Source organism: Coenobita brevimanus, chromosome 111 (assembly GCF_032717465.1).
Source record: "Coenobita brevimanus isolate Jiangsu-jjx chromosome 111, ASM3271746v2, whole genome shotgun sequence".
NCBI lineage: Eukaryota > Metazoa > Arthropoda > Malacostraca > Decapoda > Coenobitidae > Coenobita > Coenobita brevimanus.
The window spans coordinates 5530388-5548859 of NC_137064.1; the positions used below are offsets into that span (position 1 = coordinate 5530388).

General features: G+C 42.6%; 1 protein-coding gene across 1 annotated transcript in view; it reads left to right on the top strand.

Annotated features, from left to right (window-relative positions):
• The window catches only part of LOC145417889 (uncharacterized), a 42258-nt gene extending 28610 nt beyond the window's left edge, over window positions 1-13648 (top strand). Inside the window, exons 4-5 of the mRNA XM_080286503.1 lie at window positions 10395-10522; window positions 11234-13648. Coding sequence (XP_080142629.1) covers window positions 10395-10522; window positions 11234-11293 — 188 coding nt within the window. The 3' untranslated portion in view covers window positions 11294-13648. The remainder of the gene's footprint in view (window positions 1-10394; window positions 10523-11233) is intronic.
• Window positions 13649-18472: the final 4824 nt, after the last annotated feature.

The window sequence follows — 18472 nt, forward strand, 5'->3', positions numbered from 1 at the left end:
AAAGTATGCTTGCACCCAGTCGGCTTGCGCAGGCCGATTACACTTGGTTCACAGACTACACGCACGTCCAAAGCTACTCCAACACTACAATTACACTTACAAGCACTTCTTACCCTACATACAATCTCTACCAGACAGCTTAAGCCACTTGGTAGAGATGCATTGACTGTATTGTCCCCACATCGGTTGGGATAGGCCGGTTCTGCAGTGGATACTCCAACAGCTGATGAAGATGATGATGATGATGATGATGATGATATATACCTGTGTATATACAGTATATATATATATATATATATATATATATATATACAGTACCCTCGCGTCCAACAAGGTAATATTGTCATGCATGGGTCACGTGTTGGACCAAAAACGTGTTGGACTAACAATAGAGCTTATGGGGAAAAATGAATTATGTCAGCAACCCTAGGAAAAGTCACCCTAAATACCTACCATATACCTGTACATATATTGGTACTATTGTAATTATAATTAATGGTACTGTGCTGTGAATGATAACTAACCTTTTAGGATAGTGTTGGTTGGCTTGCTGGGAATGGAAGGTGGTATCCAAGGCTGTAGGTAGTCCTACTGGGTCCCCGGAGGATGGCTGCTGGCGTCACTAGCGGGTAATGGCTGTTGCTCCGCCTCAACCTCCCTCATAAATCCTTCAAAATCACACTCAGAATCACTATCTTCGTCCACAGCCATGGAAGGTCCTGCTTCTGCCTGTCCTAGCACTCTGTAATCCTCAGCAAAGGGCATGCTTCTCGCACTGTTGCCAGAGCCCCGTCTCGTGACTGTGGAAAGTGATTGCTGTCGCTGACTTGGTAGAGAATAAGGAGAAGCAACTTTGTTTATAAACTGGTACACACGCCGATGAGAAGGGTTTCAAAACGATTGATATTTATTCTAAAATATTAATATGTATTCAGTGTCAGGCTAAATGTTCAATGCTGTAGTACGATACATTCTCTGTCGAGTCGCCTGGGTTTTGGTCACACTGTTTTGCCCGTCGTATCCTCGGCAGGAATCCATCCAGATGAATTCCAAATGCCCGTGGTATCGTCGGCAATTTTACCACGTTACCGTTCCGATTTACCATCGTATCCTCGGCAAACCTGGTATGAAGTGCCATGTGATAGCCTTCGGCTGCCAGGATCTTGTCTTGGTTTTTTATTATGATCACGTTGGCTTCATTCATGTCGTAGGCCTTGGCAATGTTAACTTTCCTCTCTCCTTTCTTCTTCCTCTCGATGCTTTCTAGCTTGGTGGCCTGAGGGAGGTGCTGATGCTTCTTGGGGTTCTCAGAAGGCTTCCTAGGCAACGTGAGCAGGGTAAAATGCAATAACAAGGGCAGAAAATGCAGCAAGAAAAGAGCACCTTCCAATGCGAATTATGTGACTGAGTGGCGCTGTGGCGGGAGAAATTTAAACAAAACATCACGTGACAGCAGAAGCGTTTTTAATTGGGTGGCATCACAATCACGTCATGATAGCGGGCGGGGAAGGCTACTTGATCAGAAGTTTTTGTTGGCTGTCATCATCATGGGAATGTCCAGTATGACCGTGTTGGACCAGGGGTGATTGTGCTGGAGGTGAACTCTGCAGATTTGGCCCACTTCTTGGAGCTCTGTGCGTGTTATGCTAACACACTCGTGTTGCAGTAATTGAATCGTATTAAATAATACTAATTATTTGCTCTCCGTGGTGGACGTGAATCGTGCTGGACTAACGCGTGTTGGACGCGAGGGTACTGTATATATATGTGTATATATACTGTATATATATATATATATTCAAAAGATTACAGGTATATAGTATCATTGTGGTAGGTGGGGGCACTCACCATCCACTCACTTGATGTAGTGCTGCTCTCGGGTGTCTACCCTTTTCTCTCCATTCTTCTTTCCTTCCATTTTCTTCTGTCTTTCTTTCCTTCATTCTTTCCTTGTCCTTCTGTCTACGGGTGACTTTACACTCCCTCGTCTGTCTTTCTTTTCTTCCTTCTTTCCTCTTCCTTCAGCCTGTGGGTGACTTTACACTGAGTGACAAGCCAAATGGTTTCCTGTGCATCAGGAAACCATTTACTATGCTGGGTGGTAACCATATAATAAAATTTTGGCGCCTGGTGGTTTAGTGGGTAATTATTGCGCTCCAGTCGGATTGAGCCAGTGAAGGTTTATATCCAAGGGATGGTTGGGGTTGATTGCTCATGTAATGCTACTCAGGGATGAGTGAGGCTGGTCACTCTCTTCTTAAATGTCGTGACCAACTGCCTAGCCCCGGGCTCCTACGCTCCTCATGGGGCAGTGTAGAATTGGATGATGGATGGATGGATATAGTATCAATCTTCACATCTTGTTTCCATCAGATTGTTTATTATCCTAACCCTGTTTCCAGCTGTTAGAAATGAAGTAGACAGGAGCCAGTCTCAGGGTATGGAACACACAAAGGAAGACACCTATCAGTTTAGCACCCAACATACGTGGGCACACAACCATTCAAACTGTGGAATATGAGGTTTCATCCCTCAGATTAAGTTATTTACATCAAAGATGCTTCATTCTATCCAGTATCTCACACTGAGGTGTTACGAGTCATTCCCATGATTTCAAACCAGAAAGGAAATGCAGTCCTTTTCATATTGCATACAGCATTTCATGGTCTGTGTTTGTCCTTAATTCCTTTGATGCTGTACTTACACATTCATTTACAGTATGGTGACAAAAGGCCTGCCATGCCTCTTTGCATACCTATACCTTGTCGCTACCCCATTCTGTTAACATGAAGTATCTTTGTGTGACCATGCCATGTAAGCATGCACTCTTCACCTGTATTCATATATCAGGAAATTTTCACAATTCCTTATTCTTCATTAGTACAGTACTGCAGTAGTATTTCTCATGTTATCCATTCTACGTAAGCTGTATATTTCATTCCTTCATTCATCATCTAATCCAGTGTTGCCTCATGAGGAGCGTAGGAGCCTGGGGCTAGGCAAGTTGGTCCTGACATTTAAGATAAGAGTGACCAGCCTCACTGATCCCTTAGTGGCATTACTTGAGCAATAAACCTCACCCACCTCATGGATTTAAACCTGCACAGGCTCAATCTGATTGGTTATGTGGTTGCCACCTAGCAGAGTAAATGGTTTCCTGGTGTACAGGAGACCATTCAGCATGTCACTCAGTGTAGAGTCACCTGTAGACAGAAGGAAAAGGAAAGAATGAAGGGAAAAAAGACAGAAGAGGTAGGAAGGAAGAGAAGAAAGGGCAGGCACCTGAGAGCAGCACTACATCGAGTGAGTGGATGGTGAGCACCCCCACCTGCCACTACTGAACAAATATTTTTCCCTTGTTGTCTCAGTTTTTTTTGTACATGTAAATTGCCATCATCATTCACTCAGAGATACTAAGTGTGTGAATAGAGTACTAATATGCCCTATGCCATCCTTAGTGTTGAGGTGTCTGTTAAATATCAGTCTTCATAGCACCAACTTCTTTTCTTCTTTCAGCCACCTGCTTTCTACTTACACTACTTTTCTTACATCCCTCTTTTCTGTCAGTATACCCAGATATCCATGCTTGAAATTTTCTCCCAAGTTAGTTATATCTTCCTTCACAGTTACACATCAAATGTCACCTTTTTCATCTTCCATCACTCCTTGGTGCTTTACATGTACTGTACCCTAGGTATTGGCACTCGCATACATTGACAAGGCTCAGAATCATTCTGCAGAGGTCACAGTCATTGTTGGCAAATAATGCACCAGCCCCATGTATCATATGTTTAATTTTCCATCACTCTGCCTGGTGATCAACTGGCAAAAACACCCCAGTCAGAATGACTGTCTACCATGCATATAGGCTCAGTCCTCAAGAGGTGACTGGAGATTTATCAGGCAAGTAATAACATCATTGGAAGTAGGCAGGTCATCTGCCCTTAAATGTTGTGGATTACAGCTGCCAGACTTGAGGCCCCTACACCACATTGGAAGTTGTTGTTGGAACCCCAGGCTACTTTGGACACGAACCTGGTGGACTGTAGGAAAATGATCACTTCAGCAAGTATCTCCTAGAGGTTTTTGTTGGAGTTACATTGAAGGATTGTCTGTGGTGTGATAGTGTGATGTCTGAGATGAGTGTTTTGTGGTGTGAGGGGCTAACATTGCAGTGTGGGCATAATGGATTGTTTTTGAGTTGTGTTTTATGTTGGTACAATATTGTAGCAAGGAAAGGTGGTGACTATTGCAATCTGGTTAGATATACTTGCATCTCTCTGGATGCTGGAGTTTGTTAGGGGTGGAATGTTTGGTGGTGATTCATGAAGGATGCTATTTGATGGAAGGTTTTGGATGGCTGTGGTGGCTGTACGTTTGTGAAGTGTAGTAATGGGTGGAGGATATATTATAATGTAGAGTTGGACATTTGTTTATTTATGTGTGTATTTATTTATTATTGGTGTTATCATTTGTATAATGCAACAAACAGTTACAATGGTAGGATGGGTCTTGAACTGTGTCTCATACTCATATTCATGTGATCCTTACTGGAAGTGTTTTCGTTTCTTGAAATAGATGATCTGCATATATTTGGGGATCGTAGTGCATATGCTAATATTTTAAAGACTGCTTTGTGTTTTTTAAGCTTGTCCATGTTTGTGTTGATTAAAGTTGGGGCCTAGCATGGACTAGCATAATTCATAGTTGTTCTGATGAATTGTTTGTGGACAGTTTTCAGGGATTCTTTCTGCTGTCCAAGGTTATTGTCTGTGAGTGACTTCATGGCATAAAGAGGTAGGCTAAATAGTTGCCATTTTACCATTCATTACCAAAGTCAACTTTTGTGCACATTTTTTTTGTGTGTTGCATTGTACACTAACATATACAAGTCTGTTAATGCACATAAAGTGATGAACTGAATTTGTGATTGTTCCTGTTCGATTTGGTTATCTCCTTTACTATATTTACATACTCGTACTTTACTATTAGTAGTAGTAGGTTGTCAGCTGTCATCCACTCACTTGATGTGGTGTTGCCTACTTCTTCCTAAGGTTACTGTACTGAGTGACAGCCTGATGATTTCCTTTAACCCAGGGAACTATTTACAATACTAAGTGGTAACCATATAATCAAAATGATGGGGTGAAGTGGAGCCTAGTATGGTGCCCCTGTTAACTTAGTGGAAAGATGCAAATGTGACATCCATCCAAAACCAAACCTTCACGCTCTTGCACAAGGGAACATGGGTTCACTGCATAGGATGGCCCTCAGGGGTGATTGTTTACCTGTGGTTAATGGTTCTGCTCAGCCAGACAGACCAGGGTTACTTTACTACTACTGCTACTGCTGCATTATTAGCACAGCACAGTATACCTGTGTTTAACATTTCTCCCTAGCTCTAGACTTATCTCATCCTGCTAAGGAAAGACATGGTAATGAAAGGGTTAATGGTTGGTATATCAAAGCCCTCCAGTTAAAAGAAGTCTCTCCCAAACAGAATATAATCTGGAAATAATGTGACTGAAATACAAGAACATGAATGAATTGAAGGGGTTGAGCCATGTTATGTCTAATGTATGGTTCTACAAGCATTCTGACCATGATTTCAAGTGTTACAGGGAAGATAAAGAGTTGATGATTCCACCCTTCACCTTTCCATTCGCTTCCTGCAGCGTCCATCTCAGCAGTTACTTCAACAAACAAGGGATGAGGCTATGGCACACCTAATGTCTGTCTTGGCTTATATCTCTGACTGGGGTAAAAGTAATCTTGTTATTTTTAATGCATCAAAAACTCAGGTCTTACACCTATCAACCCGACAAAATCTTCCACATCAGTATACCCGCCAATGTTTAAGAATATCCAGCTCAATCCTGCATGATCTTTAAACATTCACTCGGGAATCACCTTGGAAAGATCATATTACATCTGTAAAATCTACTTCAAAGAGATTAGGCGTGCTAAGCTGACTCTATATCTTCTTTACCCCTCCATAGTTGTTGAGTTTATACACGGGTTTTATTCACCGCTGTGTAGAGTACAACTTTCATGTTTGGGGAGGCTCCCCATCAACACCTCTTCTCAACAAGATGGAGTCAAAGGCTCTTCATCTCATCAGCTCTCCTCCTCTTACTGGCTCCCTTCAACCTCTGTCTCTTCACCGCACTGTTGCATCTTTATCTCTTTTCAGTTGCTGCTTCAGTGGTCACTGCTCCTCTGAACTGTCTGCTTGCATCCCTCCATCACCATGATAGGCATGTAGCACCTGTCTAACAACAAACTCTCATCCCATTTCTGTCCAGCTCCTAATGCAAGAGTTATCCATTACTCCCAGTCCTTCATGTATGCAACAGGTCAGCTCTGGAACTGTCTCCCTCAGTCTATATTTCCTACTTCCTATGATCTCCAGCCTTTCAAATGCGTGTGTCCAGGCACCTCGAAATGAACGGATCTTGAATTTAGCTCTCTGTTGTATTATTTTTGTTTTTTCTTGGAGGGAACAGTTTGTGGGCTCCTTGCCTTTGGTTCCTTCTTCCTTGCATTAAAAAGAAATAAAAGAAAGAAAGAAATTTTGTGTGTGTGTGTGTGTGTGTGTGTGTGTGTGTGTGTGTGTGTGTGTGTGTGTGTGTGTGTGTGTGTGTGTGTGTGTGTGTATGTGTGTGTGTGTGTGTGTGTGCAAAATATAGTTGGGGAAGATTTCTGTATGATTTCCTTTACATCATCATCTTCATCATTATCCGGACCTCCTTTCCCACCCAAGGGCGGGGTGAGAAGTAGTAACGTCCAGACAACCAAAGTTTGCCTAGTTCAAGGGGCCATCCTTCCATTCACTTATCATTCAAGCCCTGGGAACCCTGGCTTTATCTGATACCCTAAAAACTTTCACCACATTCTGTAGCTTCACATAAACATATCTGATAGGCATAGTCCAAATGCTGTCACGTTAAATAGGGGTGCCAAATCCCAGATCATGCACGTCTTCTCACAAATTTCCTCCAGCCAGCTCGATCTCTTGTCAGTCCCATAGCCTCACCAACTTCCATACCTCTCTTCCCCACACACTCATTCACCATATCCCTCCACCTTCTCCTTGGCCTACCTCACCTCCTCCCTCCTTCAGATTCGCTTAGATATACCTTTTTCACCACTCGTCGTTATCCATTCTTTCCACTTGACCATAGCATCTCAGTACACTCTTTTCGATTCTGGTGTCCACAGACTTTCTCACTCCGCATCTTTCACGAATCACATTATTTCGTATCCTATCTACTCTCAGTACTCCACATACATTCCTCAGCGGTACCATCTCCACGGCTCTCACTCCTGACGTTTCATTTTCATGCCACACCATAGTCTCATCCATATGTTAAAGTTGGCACTAACATGCCTTCATGTAAGCCTCGTTCAGCTGCAACACTCAAGCCTCTGGTTCTTATCAAGGCCTTCATAGCACCAACTACTTTCTTTCCTTGTGTCATTCTACTTTCCACTTCTTTTGCACATTTTCATCTCTTTTCTGTTACTGAACCCAGCTATTTGAAGTGTCTCACCAATTCCAGTGTCTCTTCATTCACTGTAACATCACACTGGGAGTCACCTCCTCTCTCGATAACCATCACTTTACTATTTTCTACATTTACTCTCAAGGCATGACGCTCACAGACATCAGCTAAACTCTGCACTAGTCTACCAAGTTCTTGTCCGGTATTTTCAAGTAGCATTGCATCATCAGCATACAACAAATTTGAGATATTCCATCCATCATCATATATTACCAATACCATCCCTCTCTCCATTACTCATGTTATTACTTCTCTCAACACCCTATCCATATATACTGTATATTGAACAACCAAGGGGACATAACACAACCTTGTCACACGCCCACATTGATCGTGAACCATTCACTTGGATGCCCATTAACCCTTACACGTGCATCACTACCATAATAAAAACTCTTGACGGCACCAAGCAGCTTACCATCTGCATTGTACATGCGCAAAACCTTCCACAATCCTTCTCTGTCTGCTTTGTCGTATGCTTTTTTCCAGATCCATAAATGCCATAAACACCGTATAGTCCTTCTTACAAGCCTTCTCCACTGTCTCACTGCAAATAATTGATCCACACATCCTCTGCTACTCCTAAAGCCACCCTGTTTATCACTCACTAGGACTTCTGATATCTCTCTTACTTTCTGTATAATAATTCTTCCATATACCTTCCCAGCCACATTCAATAAACTTATGCCATGATAATTCTTGCACTCACTTCGCTGTCCTTTATCTTTGTACAGGAGTGCAATCACAGCCTTTTTCCACTCCGCTGGCACAATTTCACTCATCCATGTCTTCTTACATATTTCCAACAAGCACTTCACTCCACTCTCTCCACTACACTTAATGATCTCTGCATACACCTCATCAACCCCAGCTGCTTTCCCATTTTTCTACTGCTTCACAGCATGAAGAGAAGGGAAGAGAAGATGCTTCACAGCATTCTTCACCTCTGCGAGTGTCACATATCCGGCCACTGCATTACTTCTCTGCACTCCTCCCAAACCAGTCATGTTTACAGTGGCTCTGCTTTCTCTATTCCCATTCATCAGCTTTCAAAATATTCTTTCCATCTGGTCCTTGCTTCATCCCCGTTGGTTAATAATCTACTACAGTACTTACATCCTTCACATTTTCACATTTCTTTCCACTGTCACTTCTACATTTCCACATCACTTTCCAGAATAACTTCCTATTTTTAGAGTAATTTGCATTCATTTTTCTTCCTAGATCATCATTTACCTCTTCAGTTTCCTCTTCACTAGTCTTTTTACGTGCTTCTTGCTCTCAGTATATACAGTTCTTATTTCAATTGAACCCCTCTCCTGTAACTACTCTAGCCACTTCTTCCTCTTTTCCTCCATTGGCCTCTTAACCTTTTCATCCCACCATGCCATACCTTTCGTCTTTGTTGTTACTCTTGCCACACACACCACTTTAGCATTCCTAACCAAGCAATCCTTATATGCATTCCACAGGCTGGTCAGATCCACTTCATTCCAATTCACTGATTCCAGCTCCTCCCCTGCTTTGGTCCTGTATGCATCTGCCGTTTCTTTGATCCTAAGCTTTTTGACGTTCAGTCTTTCTCCCAGACTGCTCCTTTCTCTCCTGATCCACCTCACTCCTCTCAGCTTGATCTTGCATACCACAATCATATGATCCAGCAGACCTCCACATATTCCTTTCACAGCCCTCATATCAGCAACTATTCCCAGCATTGACCTCTCTGCAAGCACATAATCAATCAGGAGCCTTTCAACACGATCCCCGTTCCCTCTGTACCACGTACAGTACATTATGTGCATCTTTGTGATTGAAATACGAGTTACAAATGCACAACCTCCTTTCCTGACACATATCCATTAGTCAGTTCCCATTGTCATTTTCTCCTGGTACTCCATTACAACCCATTCTGTCATCCTCAGGACCAGTGCCTACTCCTCCATTCATATCGCCCATTACGATCACCGTATACCTCCTGGGCACATCTCCCACTGCTTCACCCAGCTCAACCTTAAACCTGTTTTTCTGTGTTATTCCTGTCCTCACATGGTGCATACGCTAGAGTCACTGCCATGTTCACCTTCTCAGACTTAAACTTGACATACAAACATACATACATTTCGAGCTGACCCATTTGTGATCTCGCATTCCACTCTGCCACACCTCATTCATCAACAAAGTAACTCCTTCGCTGCATATTCCTCACCCATTCATGCCCGATCTTACACATTTTACACCCTCCCACTCCTCCATTTCACCCCCTTTCATCTTTGTTTCACACAATGCCATCACGGCACATCTCACATCCCATTCCTTTACATACTGTAAAGAATTTGAAGCCCACAAAAGTTATTTGCAATTGTGTCCTATGAAGCTGATTTACCAGTTTCCCGAAGCTAGTAGACCATTTATATTGAAAAAAGTTTTGGTATTTTTTAATACAGTACCATCATATAACAAGAACTGTGTACTACCAAAAATAAAAGTACAATTGCATTTTGAATGAGCTGTTGTTTTGCTGTTGGTGTTATTGTGGCAGTGGCAGCAGCCCCAGGTTTATCTGAATGTGAACATGGTGGACCGCAGGTTGAAATTGCCCTCTCATGCTGTCCAGCATTCTCCTTTTTGGGGATAGTGAGGCAGTTGAGCTACTTTTGTATAATCAGGCAGCAGAACTGTTCAGTTATAATGGTGCTTCATGTAAAAATGTGAAAGTGTTCCTCACTGACACTAGTGGCTGGGTTCTTATGTAATGTAAAATGTGAAGATGTTATACTTTACTGTTAATGGTGACCTTAGGGGTGCAGTGTGATTATAATATATTGCCAGGTGGTGCGGGTGTAGAAGAGCTGGTGGTGGGATCAACAGTCCCTCCTCCCCCTGATGGTACAGTGGTGGGTGGGCAGTACCTGCTCAACAACACTCTCCTCGACCACATCCTCACTGAGAAGAAGATGGTAAGTATCATCTTTGCCCCCCTACCCTCCTTTCTGGAAACCTGTTAGTCATCATCATCATCATCCATGCTTTGTCATGTCCATCTTGCCATCCATCCATCCATCATCGACCCATTTTGTTGAGTTTTAGTGAAGGATTGTCTGTTGTGAAAGTGTGATGCATTGAGGTGAGCACTTGTGGTGTGGTGTAGGGGCTACATTGCAATGAGGACATAAACACCAGTCAGTGTTGGTCATGTGCCTTGCATGCATAGATGAGTATTCAAGGCATTTCAGTCATGTAATGCCACCTGGGGTGTATTCTGGTCCTCAACCCTTAACTGTTGTTCTGCAGTTGAATGACATTTTATATTTCATTATTATAACCACCAGATGATTTTATTCAGCACTGAAGAGAGACTTTTCGAATTGGAAGAATTAAATATAACTTGTTCTAGTCTGTTCATTTCTAAAGGGTCTTCCTAAGATGAGTAAAATTGTCTTGTGATACCGGGTATAAAAATAAAAAATATTTCTTCAGCTTCACAGAGCTAAGTGGCTTGGACCTAGCCTTGGGCCACACACCTCAAAGAGTGTAAGATGGAAAAGGCTCTTATCATCACTTTACCATGACTTGTAATGCAGTGTGCAGAGACTGTTGTTGCAGTGACCTGCCTCCATCTTTCCCTTTACAACTTCATATCAGCAATAAGAGTTTTCCTTTCTTTTCAGCAAATGCTTCAGTCACCAGATGTCATAGAATATTTGAAGAAGCAGATGAGCAAAAAGTAACCTCCCAGTCACCACACAGAAGTTTTTAATATTAAGCCAGTAGACAGCCATTTACCTGGTTCGCACAGTCGTACCAGTATTGGGAAGTTAGGGCCTGATCAGTACAGCCTGTGGTATCATGGGATGATTAACCCATCCATGCCAGTAATGTAATTTATATTTTATTCTTGCTACCACTGGACAATTTTATTCAGTTTTGGATAGAAATTTCAGCTTGGAGGAGTTAAAACACACCTTTCAGGACTCCCTTACCTACTAGAGTGCTGTCCTAAGCTGAATGAAATAATCTGGTAGAAGCAAGAATATAATACAAAATATACATCATTGGCTGGAAGGGGTTGCTGGGTTATCATTTTTCATGTGAATATTAGTGCTTCAAATGGATATGATAAAAACTGTAATTGTCCCTAGCAAGTGATATACTGCATCTAAAAATTAAAAATATATAAGGTGTTCATGGCATTCATGGATCTGAAAAAGTTTATGACAAAGTCGACAGAGAAGGATTGTGGAAGGTTTTGTGTATGTACGGCATAGATGGTAAGCCGCTAGGTGCCGTCAAGAGTTTTTATGATGGTAGTGAAGCAAGTGTAAGGGTAAATGGGCATCTAAGTGAATGGTTCAGTGTGGGCATGCAACAAGGTTGTGTGATGTCCCCATGGTTGTTCAGTACTGTCTATATATATATATGGATTGGATGATGAGACAAGTAAAAACACGAGTTATGTAGAAGGGGATGATGTTGGTATTGAATGGTGATGGATGGAATATCTCAAATATGTTGTATGCTGATGATGCAGCACTACTTGCAGGTGCCAGACAAGAACTTGATAGACTAGTGCAAAGTTTTGCTTATGTCTGTGAACATCTTGCCGTAAGAGTAAATGTAGAAAAGAGTAAAGTGATGGTTATGGAGAGAGAAGGTAACTCCCAGTGTGATGATACAGTGAATGGAGAGAGACTGGAATTGGTGAGACAGTTCAAATACCTGGATACAGTGATAGAAAAGAGAGGAAAATGTGCAAAAGAAGTAAAAAGTAGAGTGACACAAGGAAAGAAAGTATCTGGTGCAATGAAGGCCTTGATAAGAACCAGAGGCTTGAGTGTTGCAGCTGCACAAGGCTTACATGAAGGAGTATTAGTGCCAATCTTAACATATGGATGTGAGACTGTGGCATGAAAATGAAAAGTCAAGAGTGAGAGCAGTGGAGATGGGACTGCTGAGGAATTTACGTGGAGTACAGAGAGTGAATAGGATTCGAAATAATGTGATTCGTGAAAGATGCGGAGCGAGGAAGTCTGTGGACGCCAGAATTGAAGAGAGTGTACTGAGATGATATGGTCAAGTGGAGAGAATGGATAACAACAGAATGGTGAAGAAGGTATATCTAAGCGAATTTGAAGGAGGGAGAAGGCAAGGTAGGGCAAGGAGAAGATGGAGGGATGTGGTGGTGAGTGTGTGAGGAAGAGATGTTTGGAAGACGATGAGGCTAGGGGACTGAGAAGAGATCGAGCTGGCTGAATGAATACTGTGAGAAGTGCATGATCAGGGATTTGGCACCCCTTTTTTATGTAAGAGCATCTGGATTGAATCCATCAGATATGTTTATGTGAAGCTACAGAATGTGTTGAATGTTTTTGGTGCATCAGATGCCAGAATTCCTGGGGCTTGAATGGTGAGTGAATGGAAGCGTGGACCATTGGACTGGGTAAATTTGGGCTGTCTGGACGTTGCTACTCTTCACCCTGCTGTAGGGTGGGAAAGGAGGTCTGGATGATGATGATACAGTAAAAGCAATGCCATTAATATGGGTTAGGATTAACGGGTACAATGTAGCATCCATAGTTTTTGCATCCATATTTTGCATGACAGTGTAAGCATTATAACACATTTTTTCTCAGCAGTTTACTTTGCCTATTACACCTTGATATCCTCATTTATGTTATTTGTGTAACTTTAGCACCAACATAGTTTTCATTAGTATATATATAGAAGGATAGTAAAATATAATATGCAAAATAAATCAGTGGAGAAGAGATGCTGCAAAGTCTGCTGTATCACTCATAATACAGTCCATGGTGTCACATTGTTTCCTGCAGGATGTGCACCAATACTTATTTTAATTGAGTGTATAGGTAATCCTCACTTACCTCCTTCAGTATGGTGATGTATTTCATTGGTCTATTCTTGCTGCTTCCAGATGATTTTATTCAGCTTTAGAAAGATCTTTCATACTGAATGGTTTAGTGAAAGCTGTACATTAATTATACTAGTTTGAAAAAAAGCCTTCTGAGTAAAATTTTCTGGGGGTAGCAAGAATAAGATGAAAATACATCATTAGAGTAAACTGGTCAACCATCAGTCTTGATTTTCAGTTCCCCTCATTCATATATATACAGTATATATATATATATATATATATATATATATATATCATCATCATCATCCAATCCTACATCGCCCCATGAGGAACGTAGGAGCCTGGGGCTAGGCAAGCTGGTCCTGACATTTAAGATGAGAGTGACCAGCCTCACTCATCCCTGAATGGCATTATGTGAGTAATATACCCCAACCATCCCTTGGATATAAACCTCCACCGGCTCAGTCCGATTGGAGCGCCGTACTTACTCACTAAACCACTAAGCGCCAAAAATTGGTTATATGGTTACCACCCAGTGTAGTAAATGGTTTCCTGGTGTAGCAGACATGGCTCAGTGGGTTAGAGCACTCCGCTCTGACCAAAGGGTCGGAGGATCGAATCCACCCAAGGGTCATTGGTAGACATCAGGAAGGGCATCTGGTCATAAAATGCTACACGGTCCAATCCAAAAGTCCTCTACCCAGGGGCAACGCCTTAGCCCTTCGGGGATACTTGGCGTAAAACCAAAAAAATATATATACAGTATATACCTTTATTTTTTTTTTATTTTATTTTTTTTTTTTATTAAATAACAGAACGGAGGAAGGAAAAACAAATGGGTAAAAAAAAATAATCCATACACCAGATTACTGGTGTCCTCCGTTCATAAAATATCTGTAACAGTTAGACTTGAACAGTTGTGGGTTGAAATTTGGAGGAAAACAACTCTGGGGAAGCGAGTTCCAGAGAGATGCAGTTCGGGGAATGAAAGAATTCTGATAGGCAGAAGTTCTGCAATATGGTTGAGTGACATTCCAGTCATGAGCGCTACCAGATGCCCGTGTAGCACGAGGGAAGGCACGGAGAGGTGGCACCATGGACGCAACTTCATCTGAGCATTTGCCAAAAAAATATCTGTAAAATAATGCAAGGGAGGCAACATTCCTTCTTACTTGCAGGGGAGGTAGTTTATATGTAATGGCAGGGTTGTTAATGATTCTAACGGCTTTATTCTGAATTTTGTCTAGTTGTCTTAATGCAACCTCTCCACAACCATTCCACAATATTCAAGCTGAGAGCGCACATGACTCTTATAAATTATAGCTAACTGCTCATCGGCGAAGAAGTTACGGACTCTGTACAATAATCCAAGTTTCTTTGAAGCGGTTTTAGCAAGTGATCTGACATGAGAGGTCCAGCTGAGGGCACTGTTAAGTGAGACACCAAGAATTTCAATACTTTTGGAGATGGGAATATTAGTAGCATTGAAGGTAATGTACGAATCTGGCAATATCTGTCTATTGGTAAACTGTATATATTTAGTTTTACTAGCATTAAAAGAGACAAGGTTGTTTTGTCCCCATTCACTGATTGTTGATAGATCTTGATTTATGGAGATGGCTGTACTGAGTTGAGAGGTAGAGATATTAGACTTTGTAAATGGATGTCTAAGTGTGAATGAACTATGTAGTGTTGAGTCATCTGCATATGAGTGAATGGGATTGTGAGTGACAGATAAGAGATCATTAATATGAACCAGAAACAGCGTTGGCGCCAGAACTGATCCCTGCGGCACGCTGGCGTTAATTGAGTGGAAATTCGAATATACATCATCTACTTTTACTCTTATTTTCCCGTCACTAAGATAAGAAGAAATCAAAGGAACAAAAGACGTTAGTTCATAGCAAGGGAGTTTGGACAGCAGGGAACGGTGCCATACTCTGTCGAAAGCTTTAGAAATATCAAGAGCTACTGCATGAGTTTCTCCAAAAAGATCAATTGATTGATGGATGGTATGAGTTAAGAGATTGAGTATGTCAATGGTGGATCTTTCGTGACGAAAACCGTATTGTCTATCTATCTATCTATTGCCAGACGCCTCAATCCCGTTTGGGGTGGCCACAAACAAATTGCCTCCAAGTCGCCCTGTCCCCCGCCATTTCACTCCCCTGCTTCCAGCTCACACCCCCCTCTCTCATATACCTCTCCACCCCATCCCTCCATCACATCCTCAGCCTCCCCCTCCCTCTTTCCCCCTCCACCTCACTCACATACACACTCTTCGTCAGTCTTTCACCCTCCATCCTCTCCACATGGCCAAACCACCTCAGTGTGTTCCTCATAATGCTTCCTATCACATCCACATCCACGCCACAACGCTCCTTTATATCCTCATTCGTCAGCCTGTCTCTCCATGTGACTCCACAGGCTCCTCTTAAATAACTCATTTCCACTGCTCTCACTCTTGACTTGCGTCCTTCCAACAACGTCCAAGCTTCACTTCCATACATTAGAGTTGGTATCACAATATTGTCATGTAGTAACTTTTTCACTTCCATGCTCACTTCCCTGTTTCTTATCACTGCTTTCAAAGAACCAGCAACCTTTCTTCCCTGCTGTACCCTTTCAAGCACTTCACCCTCCAAACCTCCATCCTTACTCATCACACTACCCAAGTACTTAAACGTACTCACATTTTCCAATTCCTCACCATCCAACCTCGCTGTACATTCACTGACTTCACCTCTCTCAAAGACCATCACTTTACTCTTCCCTACATTCACCTTTAGATTCCGTTTCTTACACACTCTCCCAAACTCATCCACCAAGCCTTGCAGCTCCCCTTTGTCTTCACTCAACAACACAGTATCATCTGCAAACAACAGTACAGGGAGTTTCCAAACACTATCCTCTCTCACCAGGGCCACTCCAACATCCACTACCCTACCTTGTACCTCTTTTATTACCCCATCTATGTACAGATTGAACAACCATGGAGACATGACACATCCCTGTTTCAACCCAACTTTCAAAGAGAAAAATTCACTTAGTTCACCATCCACATGCACTGCATATATATATGTATGTACAGTATGTATATATATATATATATATATATATATATAAAATTTTGGCGCCTGGTGGTTTAATGGGTAATTAAGGCGCTCCAATCGGATTGAGCCAGTGCAGGTTTATATCCAAGGGATGGTTGGGGTTTATTGCTCACATAATGCCACTCAGGGATGAATGAGTGAGGTCTCTTTCACCTTAAATGTCAGGACCAACTGCCTAGCCCCAGGCTTCTATGCTTCCCATGGGGCAACACAGGATTGGATGATGGATGGATATATATATATATATATATATATATATACTCAGTCCTCATAAACCGCGGCAATTTGGGTCTGGACCACTGCCGCGGTTTATAAATAACTCTTATGTGAAAAATTAATTAGGGTCTGGACTTTGGCCAACCACCTCCCAAAGCACCCTACCTACACCTATGTAGGCACCATCAAACACAAACATACAAATTTAGGAATACAGTATTCAGTGCATGTATTTAATACAAATAAGCAACGTTAAGGGATCTCACCTTAATCCTACGACAATATTGCTTAAGTGAATGAAGTGGGGTGGTGTTGGGAAGAACTTAGAACCTCTCAGCATGAGGTGGGGGTGCTCCCTCATGCTGTTCTCCCTTCTCCAGCTCCTCAGCCTCCCTCAGGAAGCCCTCAAAGTCTGCCTCAGAGATGACTGATGCTACGTCATCCATGTCCTCAGTGTGTGAAGGGCCAGGCTGTGGTTCAGGCTCAGCTTCTGCCCTTACCCGGGCAAAATAGTGGGGGATGAGTTCTTATGTTTCTCATTAACTCGATGATTATGCAAGTCCTTGTAAAAACGCACAGCTTTTTCTAGGTAACCAATACTCTCACTACACCTTCCCTCATCACGTTCAATGGATTTCACAATCTCCTTGGCCAAGTCTACGTAAACAAACAAATCACTGAGATCCTTCATAGAAGGCTCGCCACGTTCCTGCTCATTCACTTCACTCACTTCACGGTTATTCTGCCTTTCCAAGTGCTCGTCGTCTTGTATTACAGCCTCCACGACAGCCTCAGCATCGTCAGCCTTCTCAGTAATCATGTCCATTATGTCACTAGATGACACTTCACCACAGCCTGGCAGATTCCGAGCCAGTTGAACAACAGCCTGTACACTGTCCTCTGCACTCTGAGTTGGCGCGTTGTCACTCGTGCAACATTAAGCTTGCCCCAGGCCTCTAGTAGTGCATCGATAGAGTCCTTGATGTTGAATTTCCTCCAGAATTGGTACACTGACAACACCTCCCGACATTTTCCGGGGTCAGGCTCAACAACATCCACCTCTGTCTCACTGTCGCGCTGTCTGCCATGATCTCTCTCAGCAGCTGCCGCTCCGGTGCATCATCGATGACAGCTGAGGTAAACTGGCGATAAAATAACTGGGTGTAAAACAGCTTCGTATTCGCTGTTATCTCCTGGTCAAGTGGCTGGAGAAGAGAGGTGGTGTTGGGTGGGAGGAACATAACTTTGACGCTGGGGTGATGTGAGGTTAGAGCTTGTGGGTGAGCAGGATCGTTGTCCATGAGTAGCAACACTTTGAACGGCACCTTAACACGCTTGCAATGAGCCTTCGCATCCTCAACAAATCTGTCAAACCAGTCCACAACTAAGCCTGTTGTAGCCCATGCCTTAGCCTGTTGACGCCAATACACCCCTGACTGATCCATGTCTTTGAGGTTGCGGAAGGCGTGGGGTTTTCTTGTCTTATTAATAACAAAAGGCTTCATCTTGAATGTTTCCTTGGCATTGGTACAAAAAATGTCTGTGCAGCACCCCTTGTCGAGCTTCCTTCCCTGGGCCTTTTGGTGTTGATGTGGGATATATGTGGTGCTAGGCAGCTTTTTCCACTGGAGTCCAGTCTTGTCCATGTTGAAAACAATTTCTCCTGTATAACCCCCTCCTCCAAAACTGCCTGGAGGACGGTTGAAAAG